The 27,994-nt window shown below is 38.6% G+C and overlaps 1 protein-coding gene across 2 annotated transcripts; it reads left to right on the forward strand.

The window, feature by feature from the left end:
• Window positions 1-664: 664 nt before the first annotated feature.
• NUCB2 (nucleobindin 2) lies at window positions 665-27,992 on the forward strand. Of its 2 annotated transcripts, none has more exons than XM_051620721.1 (13): window positions 665-878; window positions 10,071-10,214; window positions 10,864-10,971; window positions 12,232-12,358; window positions 14,947-15,050; window positions 16,597-16,782; window positions 17,428-17,518; window positions 18,824-18,882; window positions 20,337-20,429; window positions 21,379-21,468; window positions 22,045-22,215; window positions 22,401-22,482; window positions 24,146-27,992. In XM_051620721.1, exons 2-13 carry the CDS (start codon window positions 10,071-10,073, stop codon window positions 24,256-24,258), a joined length of 1,368 nt encoding a protein of 455 aa, XP_051476681.1. In that variant the 5' UTR covers window positions 665-878; the 3' UTR covers window positions 24,259-27,992. The 2 variants fall into 2 exon arrangements, with proteins under 2 accessions (XP_051476681.1, XP_051476682.1); XM_051620722.1 differs by lacking the exon at window positions 665-878 and adding an exon at window positions 9,419-9,507 and having other exon boundaries at window positions 10,064-10,214.
• The last annotated feature ends 2 nt before the right edge of the window (window positions 27,993-27,994 follow it).

Consider the following 27,994-nt stretch of genomic DNA (forward strand, 5'->3'; position numbering starts at 1 on the left):
CACTGGGAGCAGCAAACTTTGGACGCCGTCGCAGCTGCCCGCAGCCGAGGCGCTCCCGCCGCAGGTGCAAGGCACAAACACCTCCTCCTCCTCCTCCTCCTCCTCCTGCAGCAGGAGCAGCGCGGCCAGGCGGGGATCGGCCGCGGGGGGGCCGGCTGGGGCTGCTCAGGAGACGGCGCTGTGCCCCCAAACCTCCGGCACGTCTCCCCGCAGACCCTACAGGCCGGGGCTCCCTTCCGGACGCCCCGCCGCTAACCGCGCCGTGCGGTAACACTCGGCCCGGGGCCGGCAGCCGCGCGGGGCTCCGGCAGACGGGACTGCGGGGCTCCGGCAGACGGGACTGCGGGCCCCGAGAGCCCCCGGAGGGGCCTCCGGACGTGGCCCCGGCCTCAGGGCCCGCTGAGGGCGGCCCAACCCCGCGGCCGCGCACACCCGCCCCCGCGCGGCCAGGTACGCGCCCGCGTCCCCACCCCCCCGGTGACGCCAAAGGCCCGGGCCCGGGCCCGCCCCCGCGGCCACCGCCACGTACCTTCCCGGCGCAGGCGGCTGCGGGGCGGGCTGGCCCCGCGCAATCGCGGCTCGGCGTCCGGCGCTGCCCAACCGGAGTCCTCCGCGACGCCCTGGCGGGGGTCAGGCCCAACCAATACCCGCACACCGAGGGGCGGGACCTGTCTCCGCGGCAACGGGAGCCGGGGCCGCTGGAGGTGCCGTGGGGCTGCCGCACCGCACCGTACTGCGCCGAGCCGGGCCGGGCCGGGCCTCGCCGCGGTGCCGACCCCCGCGGATCCTCAGGAGGACGCCCCCTTCATCCTCGCGCGTAGGAGGCACCTCGCCCTTCAGAAGCAGCGGCTCCTCTCCCGCCGCACAAGGACCGAAAGGTAGCATCGCCCGTCCCGGGTCGCCTCCGGGGCCGTGGTGCCCCCCGGGGTGGCGGGAGGGGCCGGGCGGGAGGCGCCCCGCGGCCGCGGGGGCCCGGCGGGGCAGCTCCTGGCGGGGGAGCCGTGGGTCCCGGCGGGGCGGAAAGAGCGCGCTGCCCTGCGGGGTTTGACCGCCCTCCCTCCTGTCAGGTTCGGAAACGCCAAGTAGCGGAGCTGCGGGGACTCGGTGCGGGACGCGGTGCCGGGAGGCGGGCGGGCGAGGGCAGCCCTCCGGGGCGAGGGGCTTTCTGACGGGGAGGTCGGGGGGAGCGGGAGGGGGTGGCGGCAAAGGGGAGCAGCCGAAGTTTGGCCGGGAGCGCCCTGCTCTCGGGAGGAGGCTGCCCAGGTTTCCCCCCGTCCGGCCTTTCCGCACGGGTGCAGGCCGCGGGGTCCGTGGCTTTTCAGGAAGTAACTCCTCAGCAGCCCCGCTGCAAGACGTGTGAGCGGTTAGCTGGGAAGCACCGGGAGAAGTGAACGCGTACCTGGCAGCAGCAGCAGCAGCGTCCGGAGGGGCTGATAAGTGCACAACCGCAGGAAGAACCTCGTCTGCTTTGTCCAGGGAGACCAGACTGGATTCACTAGAAAGGGTGTAGCTTGTTAACGTTATGTTTGCTATAGTACCACTGGAAGAGCTAGATAAAAATGCTCTGGTGTCAGAGTACAGGTAATCGCTGTACTCAGAAAATATTCCGAAAGAGGAAAAGGTTGAAACATGGTTGTAGGGAGGTCATTTTTTTTTTTTCCTGAAATGAACACGGCCATGGTTTTCAAGAGTTCACGTTTGGCAACACTTTTTAGTCAGCCTGTAGGAGAAAAAGTCTCTGTTGTTTGAGTTTTAGGCATTTGCTGTGGATAAATAATGTCTGGCATTTTACCATCACTGTAACAACAACGAGGCACCAGTGCACCAGTGTCAGTGTGGAAGCTTGTTTTGGGGTTTGTTTGTCATCTTGTTTTCTCCCACTGCAAAGAAGAGTCCTGTGGTTGACTCCAAATCCTACTTGTGCAGTTCTGCTCCACGTTCTGAAGTGGCTGTTCCTCTCAACTAAACAGAGCAGCAGGCAAATGACTCCTACTGTAAAGACTGTAGGAGATGAAGAGCCACGCAGAAGTACTTTGAAACCAGGTTTTCTTGTAACTTCTGTGGGCCTCTGCTTAAGACTTACAAAATGCTTACAAGACAAACACACATTTCTGTGAGGACTTAAGATCCACTTATATCTCTTCCTGTCATTTGCTACACAATGATCTCATATGGTCACAGTGCATCATCCACTATGGGCCACAAATTATTAACCTAATTACATAGAGTACCTCCTAACTGTGTTTATGTATTTTCCCTTTTCCTTGTTACTATAATCTATTGGACAGTGGCAGTATTTTATTTTAGAATGACAAAGATAATTTTATTTTAAAAAAAGTAGTGCCAGAAGTCTGTCTTTAAACAAATTGTGTTGTAGCAGAACAATGTGAATCTCGATTCACTTCTAACCAAGATATGGTTAAACAAGGGGAAAAGAAAATTATAAATTAACACTGCTCATTGAGTCTGCTTAAAATTTCCATTAGCTATTGGATGCTAAGTCATCTAATGTAGACATCTGATGTACATTTCCTTGTGACTTGATGCTGTAATATAGCTTGAGAAGCCAATATTTGATATCTGAAATTATATTCAGGAAACCCCACCAAGCAAATAAAAACTAAGCAACAACAACAATAATTATTTCTTGGTAAGACTAAGGAGAAGTTTCCATAACTTGGCTGTGTGGTAATGGTAGTACTGCATAAACTTTTGATTCATATAAGCCAAGTTAAAGGTTTTCTGTCAAAAGTTGCCCCCAAGCGACTGGGATGTAACTGAAATTGTAATCATGAAAGGGGAGAGCAGTAGTTCTCTGAGATTGTAAAAAAATGGAAAAAACTGTTATATTGACTCAATGTCACAGGTGTGGAAATATTGACTCATACTTGTAGTGATATACTGACCAAACAAATGTGCTTTACAAAAGACAAACTCCTTTACTATTAACTTAAAAGCCCATATCAGTGCTGCCTCAATTTGAGCTTCTGTGCAACAAAGGTGTTTATCTAGGGAGGTGTTGTGCTCTTGTCTATTTGATTGCTCAGTAAGCAGAAGAGATCTCTCTGAAGTTTCTGTAAGATGCTTAGACACAAGCTTTCCGGATAGCAATAGGCTTGTAATTAGCTAATTAGCTAAAAACATGGCCAGGTACTTAAGACAAACTGAATGAAATCAGAGGCAAAATTAATGTTAATTTCAGCAGGTTTTGCTCTTAGGTACTATGTATGATGTATCGGTGGAAGAATGAAAGAAGCTGCATTTTATTAGAACCTTTTAAATCATATACAGTTGGAAATATTATTCTTCATCATAGGTAATTCAGGAAATAATTAGACGCTTTTCTTGATTACGTTTCTCATGCTTTATATTCTTTATGAAAGAACAGTGGGGCATTTATGCATATTTGGATTTCTAAGCAAGTAAAAATCAATGGGAGTTAGCAAATTATGGAAATAGGTCTTGTTATTAGCTATTATTAGATGCCTAAAAATTTTTAAATCTGGCTCCATATCAATAGATCTAGATTTATTCTTAGCTATTTTGTATTTTCTTTCCAAAGAGGGAAAAAGTGTCTTGAAGTCCTGCATCATTCAAGGTTTACTTTAGCATCATCTGTTGTTAACTAGAGCAAAATGTGTATGAGTAGAATAACTGAAATACTTTTTTGTTTCAGATTTGAGCAAAAACTTTGGTTGCATGTAGAAGCACTTTTGAAACAAGGCTGCTTTTTGCACCAGCACTGACAAAACTGCTCTTCACATTTATACAAAATGAGTTAGTGAGATTCTAGGTGTGCTTTTTCTGTTGTTCTTTATTGGAACTGAACTTATAGTACTCTTGTACTATATAGTACAGCTGTATCAGTAGTGGTAATTAACTTTTTAAAAATATGCTTTTGAAGCTGATACAAGTGCTATTAAATATGCATTGAATTCAGTAAAAGCTTTTGCTTTAGTGTTGGCTTCATATTTTTTTATTTTTTTTTTAGCCAACTTTGTTAGAAAGAATTGATAAAATCATGCAAGTGCCTTTAAAAACAAGACTAGTATTTCAGCATTCTTCACTTAGTAAGGTAGGTTTATAGACACTGATACTTATTTTTTCTGAAATGATGATAGGGAAGTTCCTTGGAGGCAGGTAGTGTAATAAACATGTATGCGTATTTGTGTATGTTGCACACAGGTTTTCAAATACTGAACCACTGACATTGCAATGAGAAGAAAAAAACAGTTTTATTTTCAAACTATACCTATGACAGAGCTAAGCACATGTAGCAGCAGCCATACATTTTGCTTCTATGACATTTATTTCTTGATGTACACTTGCTTTGTAAATAGTACTTCATTCTTTCCCACTTGAACATGCATAGTTTGTGTTACTATTTAGTATCCCCCAGCATTTGGGTGACTCATCTAATAAAGCAGGTGAAGTGTATTTCTTTAAAAAAATGGTTCTGTCAGCAAATGTTGTACTGCACACAGTTGAGGTGTGCTGTCTTTACTGAGAAACTGAAGAAAGAAGCTGTTCTATCAGCCAACTTTTAACTACAGAGAGAACAAAGCAGATAATGCACCATGAGAAAAATGTAACAAATACAAGTCAAAAGAATTTAAGCAAAGTAAACAGAACAAGAAGAAAGGTTTTTACTGCCTTTATGTACTTAATATTGTTTTAACTAAAACTATTTATCTACAATATTAAAATGCTTCTTGAAAAAATAAAGGAATGTCTCCTGGTACAGAGAACTGAGTGGGATGTACTCTAACAAAATACTAGGACACCATGTCCATATTGAAACCTGTTGAATATTGGGTAGAAAAAAAAAAAGTGGTTGAATGTTGTTAGTGTGCAACTTCAACGGAAGAGAAAAAGTGCTTGAAGGACAACAAAAGAAAAAACTGTTTCTGCTTGTGTGTGGGGGACATTTAGTGAATGAGAAGAGAGGAAAATTTTATGCTTAGGTATTAACTTTTAAAATGATGAATTCTCATTTGGGAAGAAAAGTATGCAGATTTTTCTGTATTTTGGAAGATAACTTGTGAAGGGAAAACTTGCAGTTTGTAGCAGTTTCCCTTTTTACGTCATTTTCGGCTCATGTCTTCAATGAGAAATCTGGATCTAGAGGACTGGTGACCTAGTGAAAAGGCACCTTCACCAAAACCAGAGGTTTACCTTAGCAACTTGAGCTGAAACAGGTTTTTGTATTCACTTCTCAAAGCTGTTGCCCCATTTTAGCTGTTCTAATATGTGTTTAACTCATGGACTAACATTATGAAGAAGGTACATTAACTATAGGTTAATTGACTTTATATCATTAGTGAAGATAGGATATATTGTAGTGTCTGTGCAGCAAATCCTCCTGAGAGAACAGGGAGGACTAACACTGGTATTTCAGGTGTTTCCAAATGGAAAATGTGGCAGAAGACTAATTGGTTTATGCCTAATTTCAGACATTTAATATATTTTAAAAAGATTTTATGATCTAATCAATTTGTATATCTGCAAATAATTTTTAAAGAAATGGAAAACCCCATGGAATAGACTTTTAAAACATTTTTATTTTATGTAATGTATGGACAGGTACCTCACTGTTTCAGAGGAGTGAAAATGCATTCAAGATGGATAGATGAAACTGCTGAAGGAGTACTTTACATAGTTCAGATATAATATTTTTAGTATTCCCATTCTAGTACTGAGGTTAGAATATTCTCAGAAAGATGAAAATCAGTAGATCTATTTTATCTCTTTCCTGCTTTTTTTATAAATGCAGCACTGCATACAAAGATTGTTCACTTCTCCAATGTACATCATTAAAGTAGGAAGTCACAGTACAGTCATGACTATTGAGAATATCGCTGTCATCCTGCATATCTGCACTGTATCTTACATAGGTTTACTTACTTCCTTATCATATACATCAGACTTGCGTGAAGTCTTAGGAATAAGTAGGCTTGTTTGTGTATTTTATAAGTCTAGATTTATGTTTATGTTGCCTACCATAGTATGGATGGGTTCAGCAATTGCAGACGTGCAATATGACATTTCCAGTGTTGTGCTCTCTTGCTCCATAGTCATCCACTGAGCTTCTGCCTCTGCAGACACCACACACTGTACACCGAGGGCACTGTATGGTTTTGCTATCTCAGTTTTAGAAAATTTGACATTGGATGTTAGTTCTTTAAGAATATTTGCTTCAATATTGTAGGAAGGTGATGGAGACATCAGTCCCAGAATTATGCTGTTATCTAGGCAGTGGTTATTAAGTTAATGAAAAGGAGGTTTTCAGGTTTATGTTATAAACATCTGGCAGTTGAGTAGGATAGGTGTGCTAGTGCTATGCTTAGCTGCTTGTGTTGATGTTGCTAGAACAAACTTTAGAAGCTGCATTTTGTACATATCTTTCAAAGCCCATAGCTCTTTATAATTCAAATATCTGATCCTGTTCCACTGAAGTTGATAGGAATTTGTGATTAATTTAGTGGGATCAAGATCTAGGTGGCTGGCAGACGGCCTGCTTCTTTTCTTTTCCAATTGTATTTTTCTGTTCATGCAAGTACATTGATGGCTCCGTTTCTGCTGACTGTCTCATTCTTTCAGCTCTTGCTGTTTTTTTAAGATACTTTATATTCTGAGAGGTTTTTATTTTTCCTTTTCCCTGAAAGCTTTGGATATTTGCTTTGTTTATAAACTACAGTAAACTTTACAAACTACAGTATTTGTCAGTTCTAGAGCACTACTTTTATGATTAGTTCTTTTTATGTATGACAAGTAGAAATGTTTGTTTACCCCTCTTGGAAAGATGAGATTGTTTTCTGATGCAAGCAAATTAGAGCTGTGCTACCTTTTCATGTAGGTGGGCTACATGTCTTTGACTACAATCACTTAATTTACAGATGACATCTCCAACATTAGCTCAGTTTGTTTGTTTGTGATAAAGTAACAAGTCAGCTGGGCAGATTCCTGACAATTCATATTTCTATTAAACTATATAGCAGTAGGGAGAATAGTACTAACAGTAATAATAATAGGATCAAGCCATTCACCCCTAGCAGGGCACAATAGTGTATGCTGTGCATTATGTACTGCTGGTGACAATGATCAAATTGACATTGCTCCTCTTCTGCAGCACTGTGATTGTCTGGCAGCTTGGTGGCTCCTAGTCCTTACGGAAAGAACCATATCCCTGGGTTAGACAGATTCACTTAAAAATGCCTGGGCAGGGATGGGCACCCAGGAATGGATTTCTCAATTAGTTCTTTACTTCAGTGAAGTAAAGAAAAGGTACAGCCTAAATGTAAGGAAGCCCAAAAATCTCTGGTTGAGGTAATCTATAAGTGTCACTAAGTATCACACTGCTCTCATGTCCCTAAGCATCCATCACTGCAGATAGGATCTAGGGCTAGAGGGCCCTTTGCTCTTACAGAGCAGAAGTGTCATTATGATCCTGAGGAAGCATACTGAACTATAAATATGTTGAGGGTTGGTCATGTTATAGGTAGTCTGTTACAGAAACACTGTGTTCTATTTCTGTGCAACCTGCTGCATAGCTTAAGCTATTTCCACTTTCTATTTGTTGTATTCAAGCCTACATAGTGATCTAGCTGTGTTCATACGTTGACAGGTATACCAGAGTACTGTGGTAAGGATAAAATAACAGGCAGCAGTGTTCATAGAATGACTCTTGACACCAGACATGGCAATCTACTTTAGGAAAAAAGGGGACAAAATTAGATGATCTTGTCTATGCAAGACAGAAAAAATCAAGTGATGGTAGGGGAGTGGTTGTCTGCCAGCTAAGAGGACTGATGGCCTGCATCACATACAGACTCATTAATGTTATCCATGCCACTGACATGTAACATGAGCTGTACCACTAACAGAAACAAACTAACCTAATAGCACTGGTTCAGGACTTCCCAGCTGCATTATTGATAGGCCCTAGTAACCTAGCCTGTCCCGAAGATCCAGGATGAGGACAGGAAGGGAAACTTCTAGGCAAGTGCACTAAATTGGTGATGAGGTTTATAGAAGTCATCCAGTTAGTGCTCAAAAAGATTTAGTTTTGGTATCTGCATCAAGATTAGGAGACTTGAAAACTTAGCATTTGTTAGTTATTATTTCCTGTGATTAAATCCTGTTGAAATTACAAACCTAGACACAGCATTTATACAACTATGTTCTATAATTAAAAACATCTTAAATACTGGAACTTGGGCATTTAAAAAATGATAGTAAATAACTCCTTCATTCATCAGCTCTATAAAATCATTGCAAGCCAACAGCTTGTGTAAGAAGTGGGGAAATTAATTTGCTAGTTCCAGCAAATTAATCTGGGTTTGAGGGGTTTTTTGGTGTGCTTGCTAGATTTAAAGGAATGATCTAGGCAAAGCTACTCAGACTTGCTGTTGCAGCTCTGACAGAGCGCTGACACTGAATCTAATATTGCTCAATACGACAGCAGCAATAGCTCCTGCTCTTTCCCATTTGGTAATTATCAGATGTTAGTAATTTTTAAAATGAAAGTAACAGGTATTTGCTGTAATCAAGCAGAATCCATTTAGGCTCTTTTTTTGCTGAAGATGCCATTAACAAAAACATTTTCAGAGAATCTTTGTCGTTCTTGCGCCTTTAACATATAAAACAAAAGATGGGTAGGTGAATATATTTTTATCTCCAGCTATTCCCTCATCCCCAACAGAAGAAAGAATATCTATGCACAGCCTGTATGCATTTAACATATTTTTTCTTAATAAGATTTGCTTAATTTTGCATAATAACTACATGAATAAAGAGTTTCTTCAACAATGCTCAATATTAAGAATGTACTGTTATCTACGTTTGTTGCCTTAGTAAAGGAGTAGGTTAATCCAAGCAAAAGTAAAGCGTTGCTGTGGAGCATCAGAGCATGTAGTCAGGAAAACTGGCACAAACACCAAAATTACAGGTTGTGTGTGTCCCATCTGCAAAAAAAATGTTCTTTGCTGCTGGGGGACATAAGATAGAATCATTTGCATGACTAATGGAAGCACTTGTACAGAAATTCTCCTTGTAGCAGGTATACTTTTGATTTCTTTGGCTGCACATTTCTTTAATATTAGTCTTTTTTCTTGACATATCTAAGATAATTTTAGACAGTATTTGACTGGCTACTTTCACTTTCCAGGAGGTGATTTGTATAACATAACATTGGAGTTTGCTCAAGCTTTTTACAGAATATCCAGAGACTGTGGACTTTCATAGGCCGAATTGGTTGAATTGTCTCAAGAGCCTGACTTCGCTGTCAGATGCTGGATTACCAGCATTTCTTTTTCAGCTGGATTTCCTGTACTAGCGCAGTTTTAAGTGTCCCATCTTACCAGTTTCTGAATGAATTGAGCTATTTTAACAGAATCTTATAGATGGGGAGAAGACAGAGCTTGCTGCTCATCAAACTGTGCAAGTTAGCCCCACATAAGATAGCAAAGAAAGTCTAGAGGAGACTGGCCTAATAAAGTCCCAGCAACAATTTCAGATAGTGTGAACACTTTATTCAGGAATCTCTGCCAATTTGAAACATGGATATAACATGGATTGGAAAATGTTTTTCCTGCGAATGAATTTTGGATGGGATCTTGACTCCAAATTAGGCAAACTAATCCATTGCTGAAACATAAAAACTATGGGCATTACAACACTGATTTCAATGTCCATGATTATCTGTAGGAGTTTTCCAATAACTTCAGCAAGGACGTGATCAAAATAGGAATATGTCAGTATTAATGATGCAAGACTTGGCCATCCTAAACAAGTGTATGAGCATTGATAATACCTCAAGGTGTTAAAAACCTCTAACCATTTACAGAAAAACTTAGGTTTGCCACACAACTGGAAGACAATCTGAGGAAATGTGCTTGCATAATAATGGCCTTTAAAAATGAAAACTGCATTTAATTCTTTGACTTTTAGTGTTATTTGAGAGCAGTATAACATGTGGGAAGTGGATTATTACAGGTACCTTTGTAAGAATATAAAAAAATTCTGATCAGCACAGTAAACTAACAATTTATCCTGACTTGGTCTCATTTCAGATGAAGTGGCTAAATGTCATGCCCAAACAGTGCATTTTGCTGATGACATGTCTTCTAATGGCCTTGGAAGCTGTACCCATAGACATAGATAAGACAAAAGTTAAAGGACAAGGCCACGTAGAAGGAGAGAAAGTAGAAAATCCAGTAAGTATAATGAAATGTATCTAATTAAGCATTTTTTCCTAATTGTTAGTAATCTGGCTATAGCAAAACCCCTTCCTGAAATGTTGATGTTCTTTACTGGAATTTCTTGCAGGAAGGAAACTAGTATTAGGCAGTATTGTCATACATTCTACCATCTACTATAGTGAGGTTCCGTTTCAATTTGTTCTCTTTTTTTTGTCATGAGCTGTAAAAGGTGGGGTGGTACATGGAAGGAATTCCCCAATTTACAGCAGGAAGGACTGCTTACTGTTCCACAGAGACTTATTTCAAGCAACTGAGGGATGACTTAGGAAATTTCACTCAGTTATTCCAGTTTAGTGTTTCAAATAGAACAGTAATGAATGAATCGCACTGTTTAAAAAAAACAAAACAGGCTATATTAACAGGACAGATGCTTGTGTATGACATAGATTCCTAAACAGCTTTCTCCTCTTCCTTGTTAGTTGCTAAAACAAATGAAACATAAGTTCTAACGGGGCAACGATGCAAATCAGCAAAAACAAAGATACATAAGAAAGTATAATGCCTGTGTTGCTGAGATTTGAAGTTCAGTTTAATCACTGTATTTAAACAAAATTAAATGTTTAGTAGTATATTATTTTCTCAATTTCACATTATTTTTTTGAAGGATACAGGACTTTATTATGATGAATATCTCAGGCAAGTAATAGATGTCTTGGAAACAGATAAACATTTCAGGGAGAAACTCCAGACTGCTGACATAGAGGAAATAAAGGTAGGTACAAAAAAAAGAGTTAAATTAAGGTTAATTAAATCCATAATCCTGAGCTATGTATATTATATTCTTTCCTCTTTTTCTTTCTTCATACTCGTCTCAATTTGTGTGAGCTTAGATTTCCTCTCATTTTATTTACTTAGGTGTTTAACTCTTACTAGTCCTTTGTCTTTAGTCAAGGGACAGCACAACTTCGTTCATTAAAGAGTATCCCATAGCATAAAAAACCCCCCATAACAATATATACTTGAATGCATAGCTTTTGCCTTCTGCCTGTCTACTAAAAAGCCAGCTTCAGACTGCATGAAGCTTGGTGTACACCAAAAGAAGCTACAAGCACAGCTTTCACTCAGTGTTGCTTGCTGGGTAGTTTGGAACACCGTTTTGAACATAAAGGTTTATCTTTCTTCTGAGATTAAGATTGTGAGTCACAAATTAATATGATGACATGGAAGAGAATTACAAGAAAATCAGGTTTTATAGTCTGGGCAAACTGAGGAGTTGTGCTAGAGGTAAAGTCAGTGTACATAGGAATAAAATAGACCTGTAGCTTTCTCCACGTTCTCCTTTCTTTTGTGCCAATCTACATAGCATTCTCTTCAAAACCTCACTACATTCTTGTCTTTTCTACTTTAGTTTCTGGCTTTAGGTGGTGGCTGTTCTGTATTCCCCTTTATGAGCTAGAAATTCAGAAAGGGACAGGTAGGAAACAGACTGAAGTGACAGTCATCCTGCCTTTTGCATTTCCTTTTAATTCCTCATGTTGCCTTTGGCAGCTTTTGGCTCCTTTTCTGTGCAACCCTTGAAGGTTACTACGCATTTCCAGATCCTAATAAATGTTCTTGAAATACACATTGGTGCCTGTTGCTGTGCTTCTCTCAAAACAGCACTTCGTGTGCATCTCACAGTTCTTTTGAACTAATTTAAGAACATTTGATCAAGAAATCTGTCGCTCCTTAAACATTATTAGGTATTGCTGCTTCAAGGTCATGCTTTTGCTCTTTGGAGAAGCAAGAGACTTAGAAATCATCCTTTCAGAAAACTTTTTGGACTCCTCTCTGTTTCTATAGCCATAAACTTAAAAAAAAAAAAAATTGAGTCTTTGAATCTGCTCTTTGAAAAAAGCTTGAGATTCTTACACTGTGGGCTGCAGTATTGCCAGAGACTGCCACTAGTCTGCTATCTTGCAGCTCATGTCTAATGGGAATCCTAATGGCTACTTTCTTCTAGGTTTTGTGCATAACTTTTGTTTTTTGACAGAGTGGAAAACTAAGCAGAGAGCTTGATTTAGTAAGCCACCATGTGAGAACACGGCTGGATGAACTAAAAAGACAAGAGGTGGCAAGATTAAGAATGTTAATTAAAGCTAAAATGGATTCTGTTCAAGGTAAGAATACAAAATATAACTAGCTGAGTTAACAGATGGAATTGTGTTGGAGAAATGCCCAAAGTCCATCAGTGATGCTTTGTTGTCATTGATAATGACTGTAGGTTGAAAGTGAATATCCTTTCTGGGCTTGACTAGGGCTGGTAAAGACCTATATTTATAGGAAACTGGGGAGAAGGGAAAGCCATCTGTATTTTATATGTAACTAAACTTGGTTCTGGCGGTGGACTTTTCATATGATTCTAATCATCTTTCAGCCTCCATTTTTGTAGTGTACAATTTATACTCACTGAAAACTAGTAACAGTAGTACTATGCTTAAAAACAGAACATGACATAGCTTTTTCCTGGCTTTACAGGGTAGAAAACTTTTTTTATTTGCAGTCGAGTAAGACAAAAGTTTTCCTTTTTCTAAGCCTTCTTTTTATCAATGATAGTACAGATTTATAATAAACATTCAACATTTCAGTTTACAAGATATTTATTATTTTGGGGGAAATTTGAAGCTCCTGAATAAAGAAAAACAGTTGGACTGAAAAAAATTCTACATAGCATTTTTGAAGTTGCAAATGAAATTGTACAAACTCAGGCAATTTCTTTTAATGGAGTATACAGGTTTCTAATTATTCTGATTGTTGTATGTGTGGGAAACGGTGCTATCCATTTTTATTTCTTACTACTGAAAATTTTTTAAAGTTTACATTTAGAAGTAATTCTGTAAATTTCTTATTAGAGGTTTATTTTTTAAGAGAATTAGTTGCTCTTAAATGAAGATCCTAATGATGGACTGCATGATCTTGTTTCTGAAATGCTGATTTTCACAAATTAGGTCTGATAAAAAGGGCTTAATTTGCTTATGAAGATTATTATTATACCTTTGTAACTTATGTGGAAGGATCCTACTGGATAAGTGATATGTCATTTTAAAATACTCCAAGAATAAGTATCTGTCTCCTAGGCTAAGCTGAATTTAGAGGTGGCAAGTAGACTGAAGAAGTATGCGTGTGCAAATATATGTTTATGGGGATGTTATTAGAGTCAGAAAAGCATGAGATTACTTTGGGAAAAACAGAGATTTATAGTGTAGTGCTTTTCCAATGAAGTCTTTAGGTGCTAATATAGAGTTGGCTGAGGGCATAAGATCACCCTCTGTCCTTTGCTTTCTTTAATGAAAGTTCTAGTCCAGAGAGTACAGCTGTCTGGTAAGTAAATAGTGCAGGCTCATGGTAGCCCCTCCAGAGAAGTCAGGGTATTGCCTCACATACCTGCCAGACTTTCTCAGGTGTCTGTCTCTTCAGCTGGCAAGAGCTTTGTCTCATGCTCCTGTTATTCTGCATATTATTCAGTCCTGATCCTGGTGTGTTTTTAAATATTTGCACCAAGATCTGACTAGACTGATGGGTACAGGACATAAGAATGTTAGAGGTTGGGTTTCAGATAATATAGTCATGTGGCAAGTAAATATTGTTAAATATGATGGCTTTTTTTCCTTCAAATGTAAGCAAAGGAGGAAAAGGGGTATGGAGGCTGTTTTTTAGGTTTTGAGTTTTTTTTGTTGTTTTGTTTTACAGCCTAATATTACACTTGCAAAAAATGCTTCAAAAACAGGCTAAAGTGCATGTATTTCAACAGGACTTATGATCTCACCAATGAGGAATGATGGTTGAAATCTGCCCCAGCCAGTGTTTGCTATTTTGTTATAATAGAAACACAGCATTGGTTGTAAGATAGTTTACCAAATAACATGTTCAGAATTCTGTTTTCCACTTTTTTAAACAAATAGAATACTCTTTGCTAACCCATCTAGTAAAAGTTTGTCAGAATTGTTATACACATCAAAGTGTATGCTGCTTAAGAGAGCATTACTATCTAGCATTAGCAGTCAAAAACCATGGTAACAGCTAGGAAAGCCTGTTGTAGAAATGTGTTTTGTTGTTAGTGCATTGTGTATTGAAACTGGTGGGTACAGTTCCTGTCAGAAGGAGGAGAGAAATATTTGAAGCTTTTAGACACAGAACCTGGCTCTCCACTGCCATGTACATCTCATTTTGCACAAATGAAATTTGAATATCTGCTTATCTGATTTGATATAATTTCATACCGTATCGTACATACATGGCCAGATGGAAGTTATTTGCAAAACGTAAAGGGCAATAGAAGAGTCAGACTTCTCCCAGTTCAGGAAAAAGATGCAAGTTTTTAGATTTGGCACTGTATGTAACTTCAGATACCTCATTTATACAAAGGAGAATAAAATGTTTTTCTTTGTGGAGCTTAAATTGATTGTACATTTCCTTGCTTAGACCACAAGCCTTAATTTGTGCATGTTAAATGATGGTGTGCAATGCAACACTGACACCTCAGAAGGAATATAGTGCAGATTGCTGTCAAATTTGACGATCTCCTTCAGAAAAAGCAACTTTAGAAGTGTTGCTAAAATTTCCTTAAACAGTGAAAAAAATTACCTAGTCCTCTGGGAGCCTCAGGTACTCAAAAATCACAAACTCCTATATGGAAGTTTTTGACTTCCTGATCTCATTTGATGTCAAACTTATTTTAATATTTTACATTTGTATCTTGTTCTTTCAGACACTGGTATAGACCATCAGTCTCTCCTTAAGCAGTTTGAACACCTGAACCATCAAAATCCTGATACGTTTGAGCCTAAAGACTTAGATATGTTGATCAAAGCAGTAAGTGCTAAATACTGTGGGGTTTTTGTTATTAGTTATTACGGGTTTTTTCTCAGTTAAAGGCAAATCCTTTTATATATATAATTTTTTTTTGTAAATGACATGCAGTTTCCATTTTCAGGAGAAAAGTAAGTTGTCTCCATGGCACACTTGAAAGCTGTTGGCAGTGTGCATTATACTAAACAGCACATCAGTTTTGGGGTGGCATCTTAACAGGATTTGCATTTGTGTACCAGCACGAAGAATTTGGGAATAAAATACACCTTTCTGGGAGCATTTAAATAAAATACAGTTTTGGTAGAGGTACATTTTTCCCAGTTGCATTTTTTGATTGCTATTTCTAAATTATTTAGGTGTCTCACAGAATGTCATAAATAATCATACCAAAATGAGCTATCTGAATTTTGGGGTCTCTCTATATATACATCAAGCTGTAAAACCACAGCATTTAAGATACCAGTATTCGAAATAGCATATGCTGGGCATGGCTATTTTCAACTGCTGGAAAACACTTCTCTTTAGTCTCAGATATGCTTCAGAGAGCACTGCATGTCTGACATGAGAATTTGACAGTTTTTATACTTACAAAACAAATTGAAAGAGAAGGTGTATTTTAAGCTTTCTGTAATTTTTGTGGATTTTTTTTTCTTTTATGCTAGGAAAATTTTATCTCAATTTTCTGGAAAATTATTTTTATATAGGTGTTACAAAATTTCTTGCCGTTTCTGAGCATCACTTCTGGGAAAATTCTGGTTGGCTAGGAAAAGCATATCCTCAGCAGAGCAGTTCTTTCTCTTATAGTGTTATTTTTCTTCTCATATCTCAGCTGAGATATGGAGAGTATAATGGGCATTTTAGGGGGTCTTTGCTTTGGACTTGTTTTTGAAAAGGTACAATGAATCTGAAATTGAAAATGTAAGTAATGGAGTGACTGTATCAAGTATGAACATGTCACTTTGGAAAGCACTACCAAAACATCCTTTGATACCTTGAGCTGTCAAAGATATATCTCTCAACTCTGTGTAAGTACTTGTCAGAAAACCTACCCTCACACCATTTTCCTCTGTATAATTGCTTTTATAAAAAATTTAATCCATATGAAGAGACTGCAAACTAACTCCAGTTGTTAATGAAGGCACTTTTTTCATTAAACTGTAGGATAAGCTACATATGTCTTTATTCTGACATACACAAGGCATTAAAGGTACTATTTGAAACAGTGCTTTAGTTACTAGGGACACAATTAATTTGAGTGAATTGGTTATTAACTGATGTGAAAGGACACTTGATGCCTTCTTACAGTACTGTGTAGTTGTGAAAATTGTCTAGCAGTTGAACACTTGCAAATTCTGTGAAAGTAGCAAAGTGAGGAGAGATGGTTTTGCATCAGTGTCACATGAAAGGAAACCCCCATCTAGTCTGCCTCTTGAAATGGAGAATGGCAGCATGGCCAGCCTTGTCCACAGATCTCAACAATACAGTGTTTTTAATGTCTAGGTGTTACCATAATAATGTGGCATAATCATATGTCTACATATATTTTTAGGCTACAAGTGACCTGGAAAACTATGATAAGACTCGCCATGAGGAGTTTAAGAAATACGAGATGATGAAAGAGCATGAGAGGAGAGAGTATTTGAAAACACTGGATGAAGAAAAGAGACAGCGAGAAGAATCTAAATTTGAGGAGATGAAGAAAAAACATGGAGATCACCCTAAAGTTCACCATCCTGTAAGGCCATACTCTGTTCTTATGTGGTTGGGTGGAAGCTTTACTTTCCAGAGAGAACAAGCTAAAAAGAGAAGGGTATATATTGGTGGTTCTCAGCATTTGCATCTTCTCATTGCTTTGGGAACGGAGTGCGGGAACAGTGATGAGAGCATTAGAAAAGTTCCTACATGTACCTCATTTTTTGGTGCAGTTACGCGATTTGCTGCCAGAATTATTATTTACAGAAAAGCTAAAACTGGTGGGTTAGAAAGCAGAATGGTATTCAGCACTGTAGGGATGCCTTCATGGTATGCCTGGCCTGCAAGGAACTGTATCACAGCACCATTTTCTCTAGGTAAGAGAAACTGATTTAACTCCCCTCAGCTTTTGTTTCTAGATGTGTCTGTGTGGCCATGACTGATTATTACAGGTGTTCTTTTTCACAGAATAAACCTTTCCTTGACACTCCCTTTCCCTGGGCCTTTCTGTCTAATAAAATTATTAGATCTGACCAAAAGGGAATTAAAGAAAATTCCATTGATTCCATTTGCAATATAGCTAATGAGAAAAAGAAACCCTTTCAGAGAAACTGTGATGCAAAGGTAATGCAGAAAAATTACAGTTGTATAATAGTTTGAATAGTTTTTTTTTCTAACCAATCTATAGGGAAGCAAAGATCAACTGAAAGAGGTGTGGGAAGAAGCAGATGGACTTGATCCTAATGAATTTGACCCCAAAACATTTTTCAAATTACACGGTAAGAGGCTTAGTTTAATTTAATGAAAAAGTGAAGTGACTTTTTGTTATCTTCTGCTGAGGGCAAGTTTGTCATATGCTAGGATGAAGTTTTATACCTCAAACAATTTGGATGAATCTGAAGAGTATAGAGGAGAAAATATTTATGTACTGTTTGTAAGTTGACTGCAAAGTTTTAAATGGGGTTTAAAAAGCTGGAAACAGACTTTTGTTTGACTACTTACAAAATTTTACAGCCAATAGCCAGTAGTGATTCCTCAGGGAAGTAGGGAGGCTGTCCATAACTATAACTTTGCTTATACACTACGTACTGGGAATAAATCTTCAGAGGGTTGTGTGGGAAAACCTACTTTCTCATCATCTCTGCAGATAAGTGCCAGACACCCCTTATCTTTGGAATGGTCGTATTAAGTGTCAAGCCTCTTCGGAAGTTGCAGGTTCTTTTAATAAAGCAAAAACCAAAATGCAGTACATGGAATTTGACTAATCCCAAATATGATAACTTAACTGAAGTAAATGCATTCCAGCTTGAGTCTGAATTTTTATCTTGGTTTATAAACTATATAAATATGTATTAGAGTTATTAAACCTTATTTCTTCTTTCTAGACAGAGAACTTCAAAGATAATTTTCTGAAAATTTTTGGTAGCTTTTTTGTGCACATCTTAAAAAACCGAAATAGCTGAAATAACCTTTTGCCTTAGAGCTTAGTATATTAAAGCAGTTGAACAAAAATATTGCATAATAAAACTTATATGAAGTACACATTCTCTTTCAATTTCAGAGGTAGTATAACAAAATTCAGAGTAGAATGTAGGATGAAAGATGAATCATTATTTATCAAGTATTCTTCTCTTTGCATGTGTCATGAAAAGTCATTTTACAGTGATCTCTTCTAAGAGCTGCATATTTATATAGATTTTTCCCATCATTATCTAGGATTTTTGGGGAGTCATACTGTTGGTTTACATAGTTTTTCTGCATGTTTTTGTTACTCCTGAATATGTTTACAAATGTAGTTGTTAAATTGGGACAAGTTGTTCTCAGAAATATTTTTTGGCAATAGCACTCTGTGCAATCCTGCTGTGACCTATTTCAGTTTGCTAATCTAGGAAGTAGGGAGATTGCTCCAGACTTGTCCAACCAACCGGAAACAGCCACACAGTTCAGCCAATGCCTGATAAAAACAGAAAAAACTACCTATGTAACCAGCATCTTGGGAAATGAGGTTGTTAATCAAGGAGAACTATTACATGTAATACTTTCTGTACATACTGAACTTGTATTTTCAACACTTCTTTTTGTAGATGTCAATAATGATGGTTTCCTGGATGAGCAAGAACTAGAAGCTCTGTTTACTAAAGAGGTAAACAAAAAGTTCAGAAACTTAACTTGTTTCAGTAAAATGGTTACAGGGATGCCTGTATTTTTTTCCAAGTATGTTTGGGGGCTTTGGACTGCAAATCACAGTACTCAAGTTTTGTGCATCCTCAGTGTTTCTACAAAAGAGTAAAAACACATCAGCAGGGAAAAGAAAGTAGCTGAAGCATAGGATTCAGACAACCAGAAATCTAGTGCTCATGTATTTCTTTGCCACAGGCTTTTTTGAGTTTTTATAATTAATCTGCAGGATAGCTATACCTGTACAAATTGCATTGCAGAAAGCTGCATTCCTGCTCTAGCTAGATGCAGCCTGGTAGAGGTACTGAAGCTGGGTAGCTGTGCTCATTCAATACTAGTCCAAAGTCTTCAAACTCGTTGAGAGAAAAAGGATAACGCTCATGCAAATGGGCTCAAAGACAGCATGTTGTGGAAGTGGCAACAGAAATTTCCCATATTTTTTATCTGGCTAGTTTGAAGCACATGTGTAGGCTTTTTGTTTCTTTAAGCCTTGGTTTCTTGTCTGTGAAAAGGCAAATATTCGTACTTCTTTGCCTCCCAGAGTGGTAATGATAGCAATGTCCTAAAATTCTACAGTGAAGGAAACTGCAGAATCAATGAGTAAGCCAAGGGCCTTGGTCTTAATTTCCCCAGTAGATTTTAGTTCTGTGTAGCAGAAAATAATCCCTAAACTTCCCATTCAGAGATCCAGTACTATGGCTGTCAATACATAGTCTTACAATTTTTTCTAGATCTCCTAAGTCAGGGAAGAAATGTGCTATGCAGTGTATATAGAAGGTTATCAATTCAAACGACTGTAAATATCTGAATAAATTAGATTTGCAAATAAAGATTTTTAACAGTATTTTGCCATAATCCCCTCTGAAACAATGAAGATAGCCTGTGGCCATAAAATGACCTATGGCTAAGCAAGCAAAGCTAAATTACAGAAGAAGCTAAGTAGAAGCAAATAAGCATGAACTCAACAGAAAGACGTTGTGCAAGAAGAGAAGTGGACCGTTAAATTAGGCACTCAGTTAGTCTCGTGATATCCTGAATACATACAGGGCCAACTGTGTGCTCTGGTGAAAAAGCTACTCTCTCGTGTTCCAGAAACCACGTGGAAACTCTGCCTGTTTTGAATCAGATGTAGGATCATACTGTGCATGTTGAGGTCAATTTTACTGTAATGTCCACAGCGCTGAATTACAACATACTACATGAATTAACTGAAAACTTCATTCTTAGCAATGAGAGGCTCACTTGTTGCTTAACAAGTACTATGCTAAAAGAGTATCACACACACACACTCTCTCCTGCTTGGAAAAATTGTGAACTCATGTTTGTAACAATGTCTCACACTACTGTTCCAAATATGCTTTGTTATTTGAGTGAGCAGCCCTTACTCCAAACTTAACATTTGCTGCTTTTGAATTTCAGCTCGAAAAAGTTTATGATCCCAAAAATGAAGAGGATGACATGGTTGAAATGGAAGAGGAAAGGCTAAGAATGAGAGAACACGTAATGAATGAGGTGAGGTCTGAGCTACCAATTTCCTTCTGTGTGAAAGAAACAAGAGTCCTTCTGCTATGTGGAGTTGTCCAAGTACAGCAGAAAGGGATGAGCTGTCACACTGAATGCTATTTGTTCTGGGATTCACCTAAAGTTACAATTCTCGAGCCCTGTCCCCATATCCTAACGTAAATGCTGAGATTCAGTAGACATGCCCTGTGAGTATTGTGTCAAACAGGGAACACTCTAAATATGCTTTTGCTCTTGGCAAATGGGTAAGATTTAGGTGTGAGGGAGTTGAGCAATGTCTTCTTTCATGTAGCTCACTTTGTCCCTTCAGAAGGGGGCTCAGTCCAAGGTATCATCCATGACAGTGAATACCTTTGCTGGTTCTGACAGAAAAGGGAAAGAGGATCTTTTGAACTACTGTGTTTTTTACTTGCATCTTTTCTGTATTCAACTATATTCCTTAAACCTTCTCTAGGAGCAAGCCTAGTCTTCTATTCCCATAAAGGGAAGCATTTCCTCCTATCATCTTAAAGGATTCTGATACAATTCAGTTGGGGTTCTTTGGGGTTTTTTTAATGTTTTAAAACCTCCCTATCCAACAGTGAGATTACTCTGTCTCACGGTGTCATTACAAAATTATTAACAGAAAGCTACAAAATATTTTGCCCCCCAAAAAATCATGCACACTAATAGTGTTCAGGCTGTGACTACAAATAATGTTTCCAATAAAGCCAATGAATTTTGATCTAAAATGTGAGGATTTACTTTTTATTTCCATTTTTTTAAAGCTACATGAGCTTGTGAGAGCATTTTTCAGAAGATGACACAGCCGCTCCCTTGAAAATGAGACAGTTCTAAGAAAAAAAATTGTTGTATTTTAAGATATTTGCATAATAAATCGAAACACTACCTCCACCAAAACCTGTCCTTTAGGTTTAGTTTAATTTTTTGCTTCAAATAGGTTGACATCAACAAGGACCGGCTAGTGACATTGGAAGAGTTCCTGCGAGCTACAGAGAAAAAAGAATTTTTGGAGCCAGACAGCTGGGAGGTAATGAGAATATGTTCAAAGTGCAACACAGGGGGTACTATTATATCCCTCTAACCGGAACCAAATGGCGTATATCTGAGCTTTGCTTTTTTTCAGTTTTGTCTTGGCATATGTGTGGCTAAATGCCTTAGCTAAACGTCACCTACCGAATGTTGCAGGCTCATGCAATGCAGAAGGGATCTTTATGGCCCAGACACAAAAAGACCAAGGTCTTGCGCCACCCTGTGGATTCTAGAAGAGCTTTTCCCACATGCTTTTCAAACAGAAAATGGACACTTTGTTTATGAATCACTTTAAAGGGAAGATAAGAGCTCAGCTGTAAGCAAGAGGAATTTTTTCTTCTACCTCTAAATCTCTAGTAGAATTTTGCTGACAAAATAGCTAAGAAACAGTTCTTTTGTGGTGTCTTACCTTGAGTGTACTAACCTTTACAGTTGATGTCCAAGTATTTTGATGAAAACTCTGAGGGTTGTTTAGTGAACTGTACGGTTCTGCTAATAATAATTTCAGCAGGATGATGATAAATATATATACGTTCCTGCCTAAGTATTCAATTTTATATTTATTTTCTTGCAGACACTAGATCAACAGCAGCTCTTCACTGAAGATGAGCTGAAAGAATTTGAAAGTCATATTTCGCAGCAGGAAGATGAACTTAGAAAGAAGGCAGAAGATCTTCAGAAGCAAAAGGAAGAGCTACAAAGGCAGCATGATCAGCTTCAGGCTCAGAAGCAAGAGCTTCAACAGGTACACATAAGAAAAAATAAATTTCAGGATGATAACAATGCAAGCATCTCAACTCAGTAGTATTCCCATTAACAAAGACTTTACATAATGGCTGCAGAATTTGCTTTAAGTATATTCTTTTTTGTCACATCAGAGAAAGCTGATAGAATTACATTTTTCAACTGTAGTATTTTATTTTTCACTAGGTTGTAAAACAAATGGAACAAAAGAAACTACAGCAAGGAAATCCTCCTGCAGGACCAGGTGGAGAACTGAAATTCCAACCCCGTATGTATCTTTCTGTGTAGATACACAAACGTTAAAATAAGATCTCCAATATAAAAGACATTTAAAATTGTATTTTCTGATGCTGTTAATATAGTGTGGTTTTAATGATCTCTGTAGAGGCAGAAGGATTGTGTTTTCCCTGTCTGTCTAAAAATACTGAGATCTACGACATGAAGGATTTCTGAGCATCCAGAAAAGAACTGAGACATACAAATGCCCAGGTCTGTCTGATGTTCTATGGCTGTGTTGCCAGTCTCAGACTGCAAAACAAAGCAAAGTATTTAAATGCTTTCAGCAAGTCTATCCTCTGTGGCCAGTTTACCAGCAGTTTGGCACAACATGACACGACAAGTTAGTTTCAGACAGTATGAATGACCAATTGCTTCAACACTTTCAGAAGAAGATCATGTCATAATAAATCATTGTGTTTGCTCATTGGTGGCAAGAAAATGGTCAGGTATATGTTAGTACTTGTCCATGTTTCTTTTGTGCTTCGCAGTGGATCTGTTCTCCTGTACATCCTAACTTAGCTTTTTCTTCTGCTCTAGAAAGGTTGAAACTAAGATGGCTTTGTTGGCTTCCACATGCTAACATTGTCATAACATAGGTGATAACATTGTCAGTAGAACTCAAGAACTTCTTGACATTCATCTCAAACATAAGACTTTGAACTGCATCCAGGCAGCCTTCTGAATGCTGGAAGCTCTTAACTGCTCCTGCAGAGCCAACAATGGGATTTCAAACCTTAAATGCTATATTCAGTGATTACAGCTCACTTTGTTGAGTACCCTGAAATTCTATCCCTAAACCGCTCAGTGTTGTGTGTAGAGGAATAATGAAATTTCAGTACCAATTCAATTTTGTCTTTCGTTTGCTTCAAAACTGTCTTTGGGTAATTTCATTTTATGATCCTTAGTTCTGAGAGCCTCACGTTCAGTACAACCATCATGTGTAATAGCAGGTGCCCTGGGAGTTGGACATGTTTTGATACTGACAATATTGTGGCACATACTGTATTTAACATGCATATTATGTAATTTAAAAAACTTTCTGCAAAGTCATTTAATCAGGTGTCATAAGAATTCATTATATTAGCTGGGACTAGTCACTAGTCAGTCACTGAGTTAAGGAGATCCAAATATATTTCTTATTAGTAGGCTACTGCAGGTACTAAGGGTAACTTAAAGGGAAAAAAAAATCACAAAAATGCACCTACAAGTTCTAAAGCCTTCAGCAAACTATGAAAATTATTATTATTCAAAGGGAGGCAAAGGGAGAATGCTGTAAGTATTGTTGACACAGTGAGGAGTAAAATACAGGAGTGAGTTGATCTTTATTTTTTTTCCAAGATTCCCATGTTGGGATTAAAGGTTGTGTAAACACATGATATGTTTTAAAAATAACAATCTCCAAAAACTCAATGTGTTATGTAAGTAAAGACATTTCACAGGAAACAGAAACAACAAGTAATCCAAGTGGAAAATCTGAGTATTAAAATAATGCAGTCTATTGGGTAATCTCAATCCAAGATCATTGTTCTAGATTCCACAAAGTTCTAGATTCCACTTATAACCCAAGAACTGGAAGGTTTTGTTTGATTATCCCTATGCTAGAAACTTTTCTTGAGACACTTTTCACAAATAGTTTTATTCTTGTTTTACAGCTGGGGAACACAAAGTTGGAGATGCACCAAAACATCCTGCAGGAGGTGATCAGCCTTTACCACCAGGACATGTCCAGGAACCAGCTGCTAGAACTGATCAAGTTCACCCTTAACCACTTGTGCCTCAACTTTATAGCATCTTCTTTTTTTTTTTTTTTTTCCCCCTCTCCTTTTTTTGGGGGGGCAGGGGAGGGCAGGAAATCAGAATGAAACAGGAACTCTCCATGTTCTTCCCTAGACAATAAAATAATTGGAAATAATTGGGAGTGTTAGAGATGAAGTATCAGTTGGATTTGAATCATAAACTAATTTCTCCAGTGAATCAGTGAGGAACACAACAAGGGGATCATTTAGAGGCTATAATGGAGGAGACAGTTAAGGAAACTATTCATAATAAAGGGTTTTTATGGCCAGGGCACTGAGTTGTTGAACTCTACCCTGACCAAAAGGGAGGACATGTCTGCCATTCTGTGTTCAGGCACAAGTGGTGATCTTCTCAGAGAGGAAGCAGGGAACTGGCCTGAATGTAAATTAGGTCTAGTTTTATGTAGAAACTCTTTCCAGAAATGCTGAGAAGCAAAATATGGGGAAATGAAGACCACAGATAAAGGCCTACCATTTCCAGCACTACCAAACCCTTTTGTCTTTGAGACCAAATAAAAATCAAACTTCTAATCTTTAATCACAGAAAAATTGCACTTTCTAAAATCTAAATACAGCAAAGAATTATGTGGAACAGTGAATATTTTTCATGTTTACAGAAGCCTAAGAATTTCACTTGTAAGCCTTCAGAAGGAATACACTTGGGGTGTACTGATCAGAACCGTCCTCTTTGTCAAGATAAACTCTGTGTAGCAGTTGAATACTCAACTGGCTCTTGGGACAGTACTTCTGTCTCTGTTTCTTTCATCAGGTGCCAGCTGATCTCAAAATTCTGCATGTTATAAAGTAAGCTTTTCTTGTTGATGGAAATATTGTGCAAAACAGAGTAAGGCTCAATGTCTTTTTCTGTACAGATTATCCTACCTCCTGTGATAATACTGGGTTTGTCGAAATGCACTATGTGCTTCAGAAAGCTTTTAGACATGAATCTTTGACTTGTTAAGAGTCTCACTATTAACTCTTACTAGTCTTTCAGCAGTTGTAGTAAGTTCATGAAGAGTCCTAAAACAGGGGTGCTACTTGATTGTGTTATTGTGATAATGAACCAGGATAGGTCCCTAATGTTGTAAGCCAAGATTTTTCAACAAGAAGTTGATTTTCTTGTGGGTTTTACTATAATGTTGAAAAGTTGAGTGATTGTTCTTGTCATTAATTTCAGACTGAAAGCATCCTAAAGTGTAAGCCCAGTTTGGGTTGTGGGGTTTTTTTTGCTAGGGGTTTTGTGGGTTTTTTCAAACATGGATCGTTCGGATTGTATAATGCTCGCTTTGAACTGATACACACTTTGGCAAGCACCCTTTGCATTTCCTTCCTGTTTTGCAGCTAACTGCTGACAGTGACATTTAAGGAGATCATCTGGGTTTTAAGCAAAGAAACAGAGGCAAGCCTCTGTTATGGAAAGATGTTTCTTTCAGAACAAGACTTGAATATTTTAGGCAAACTCAAAAAAGGCAAGAGGCAATTACTAACACTTCTTATTGACATTTGAGAAGTTTCTCACTCTGAAGAACTTTGATTGATAGAAGCTAGGCATATTCCTTCCATGTTTAAGGCTTCTTTCACCAGTCCCAAACATTCTTGTTCTCCACACAACACAATAGAACTCACTGCTGGAACAGATTAGGTTTCCTTATCTCTTTCATCGTGTTAGTTGTCATGTTGTATTTCCTTCATTTATACCACTGAAACATTTGGACTTCTTATACTTTTTTTTTTTTTTGTTCTCCATTCAAGTAGCTAACAGTTTCGTTTCCAAAACCAATGTGTCCACTGTTTGTCATTTGCATGCAATTTTAACATCAGTTTGATTATGTCTTTGTCAGGAGACTAAAATACCTTTCAACAACTCCATCTGTTCACTAAAGAGGCCCAGACAGAGTTACAGCTACACCCAGGCTAACAAGAGTTTGTCCGTGCACAGCCCTGGCTTTGGGGCTCTAGCCTGATAATGGGTAACAGGGTGAGGAGGGACACAAAGGGGGAATTAGTCAAACATTGTGGAAAAGGTGTAGAGAAATGTTTGTGTTCTCCCATCACACGTGAAAGTTTACAGAGGACAAATTGATACGACAGATGTTTGTAGAGAGTCAAGGACTGAGACCTTTGGTGTGAAGGCCTTTCTACAATACAAATAATTCCTTCACACTGTATCTGCCTCCTTCATGTCTCTATATGTAACTATGTGCTTTGTAATATAATCAAGCTTTGGTTTCAGTGCAACCTCTTGCATTTTGATTGTAAGATCCTGACTCTCCCTGCTGTCAGAGATGGGCATTATACCCCCTTATCCCATTTACTTTGAAACATCAGAGTTTTGTAAAGAAATGTTATAACTTGGGTGCTGAACTCAGCTCCTGCTCACCACAGAGTAATGAGTGTCACTGGTGACTCTGAGGCAGCTGCCTGTGAGAAGCCAGAGTTTTCACTTGTTTCATTGTGAGTTAACATTAGCAAAAGGTCCTTGTTTTGCATTTCAGCTACCACTGAGATGTGTTTGGTGTAAAACAAGGCACATCCTTCCTTCAGTTGCTCTCTCATACCTAAGTGTTGTTCTTGTAACTTCAATTAATTAGTAGGCTTGCAGATTAGCAAGATACTACAGACTTTCTGCTCATTACTTGAAAGTGCAAACAGGCAGATTTTTAAACCTTAGATTTGGTGATTGGATTTCTCTCAATAATAATAAAGTTTTAGTCAAATTGACAGTTATTTGCCCTAAACTATGTGGAAGTCAGAGCCTCAGTCCTCAATAATGCTCAAGTTATTGAACTCCTACTGAACACATCTTAAGTTTGTGGCCTAAATGTTTTTGAGAGGAGAGCCCAAATTATAACTTCATACTCATCCATCTAATTCAAAAGCTTTCCACTTGTCCACAAAGATAGCAAGGACTGAGTGGATGTTCTTTCAAAAGATGGTCTGTTAGGTGTGATCTGCCAACAGACTATGTTCACCCAATGTTGGCCTTCTTTTTCTCCTCTGCAGAGGAAGACTGCCCCTCTTCAGGCCCAGGCTAAAAGAGGTCTCCATTTGAGTGTAATAAAGTTTCCAAACTATTTTTGTGGATCAGTTATGAAATGTGGTTTAAATAACAGTTATCTCACTGCAAGGAACATCTGCAACATGCTGAAGTCATGCTTATACCTGAAATGTTTAGCAGACTTTTTGCTTTTCAATGTGTTTGTTGGTTTTGATGCTCGTGTCTTCTTTTAATTGGTTTCTCTCTTCCGTAAAAGAGACTAAAAGTGTTAGCCACTAAAAGCATGTTTCTGCCATGGTACTTATTTCTCAGGAGCTTTTTAAAGTTGAAAAAAAAATAATCAATTAAACTAAGCTTACAGCTAAGTGCAGAAGTAGAAAGCTGTAATCACAGATAAAGAAGGGACTGGAATATCATGGGTGCTTTCACCTGTACTCAGCTTTTCGTTTAGGAAGTGATGACAAGAAAACTGAGTGTAGCTTCATACAGAATCTAGTTCCAAGACAAAGATGCAGAGATTTGGTTTTGTACTTGGCAGGGATTCTGGTAGGAGGATGAAGGGGTAAGATTTGGTCAATGTTGTACAAATTCATATCCTCCAGTGCAATATACATAGGGGGAAAAAAAAAACCCAACACCCCACCCCACTCTGTACTTTGTATAGATTAGTTTTTAACTGGATTAAACTGAAATTCAGTGCAGTGACA

The sequence above is a fragment of the Apus apus genome, chromosome 5 (assembly GCF_020740795.1).
Source record: "Apus apus isolate bApuApu2 chromosome 5, bApuApu2.pri.cur, whole genome shotgun sequence".
Taxonomy (NCBI): domain Eukaryota; kingdom Metazoa; phylum Chordata; class Aves; order Apodiformes; family Apodidae; genus Apus; species Apus apus.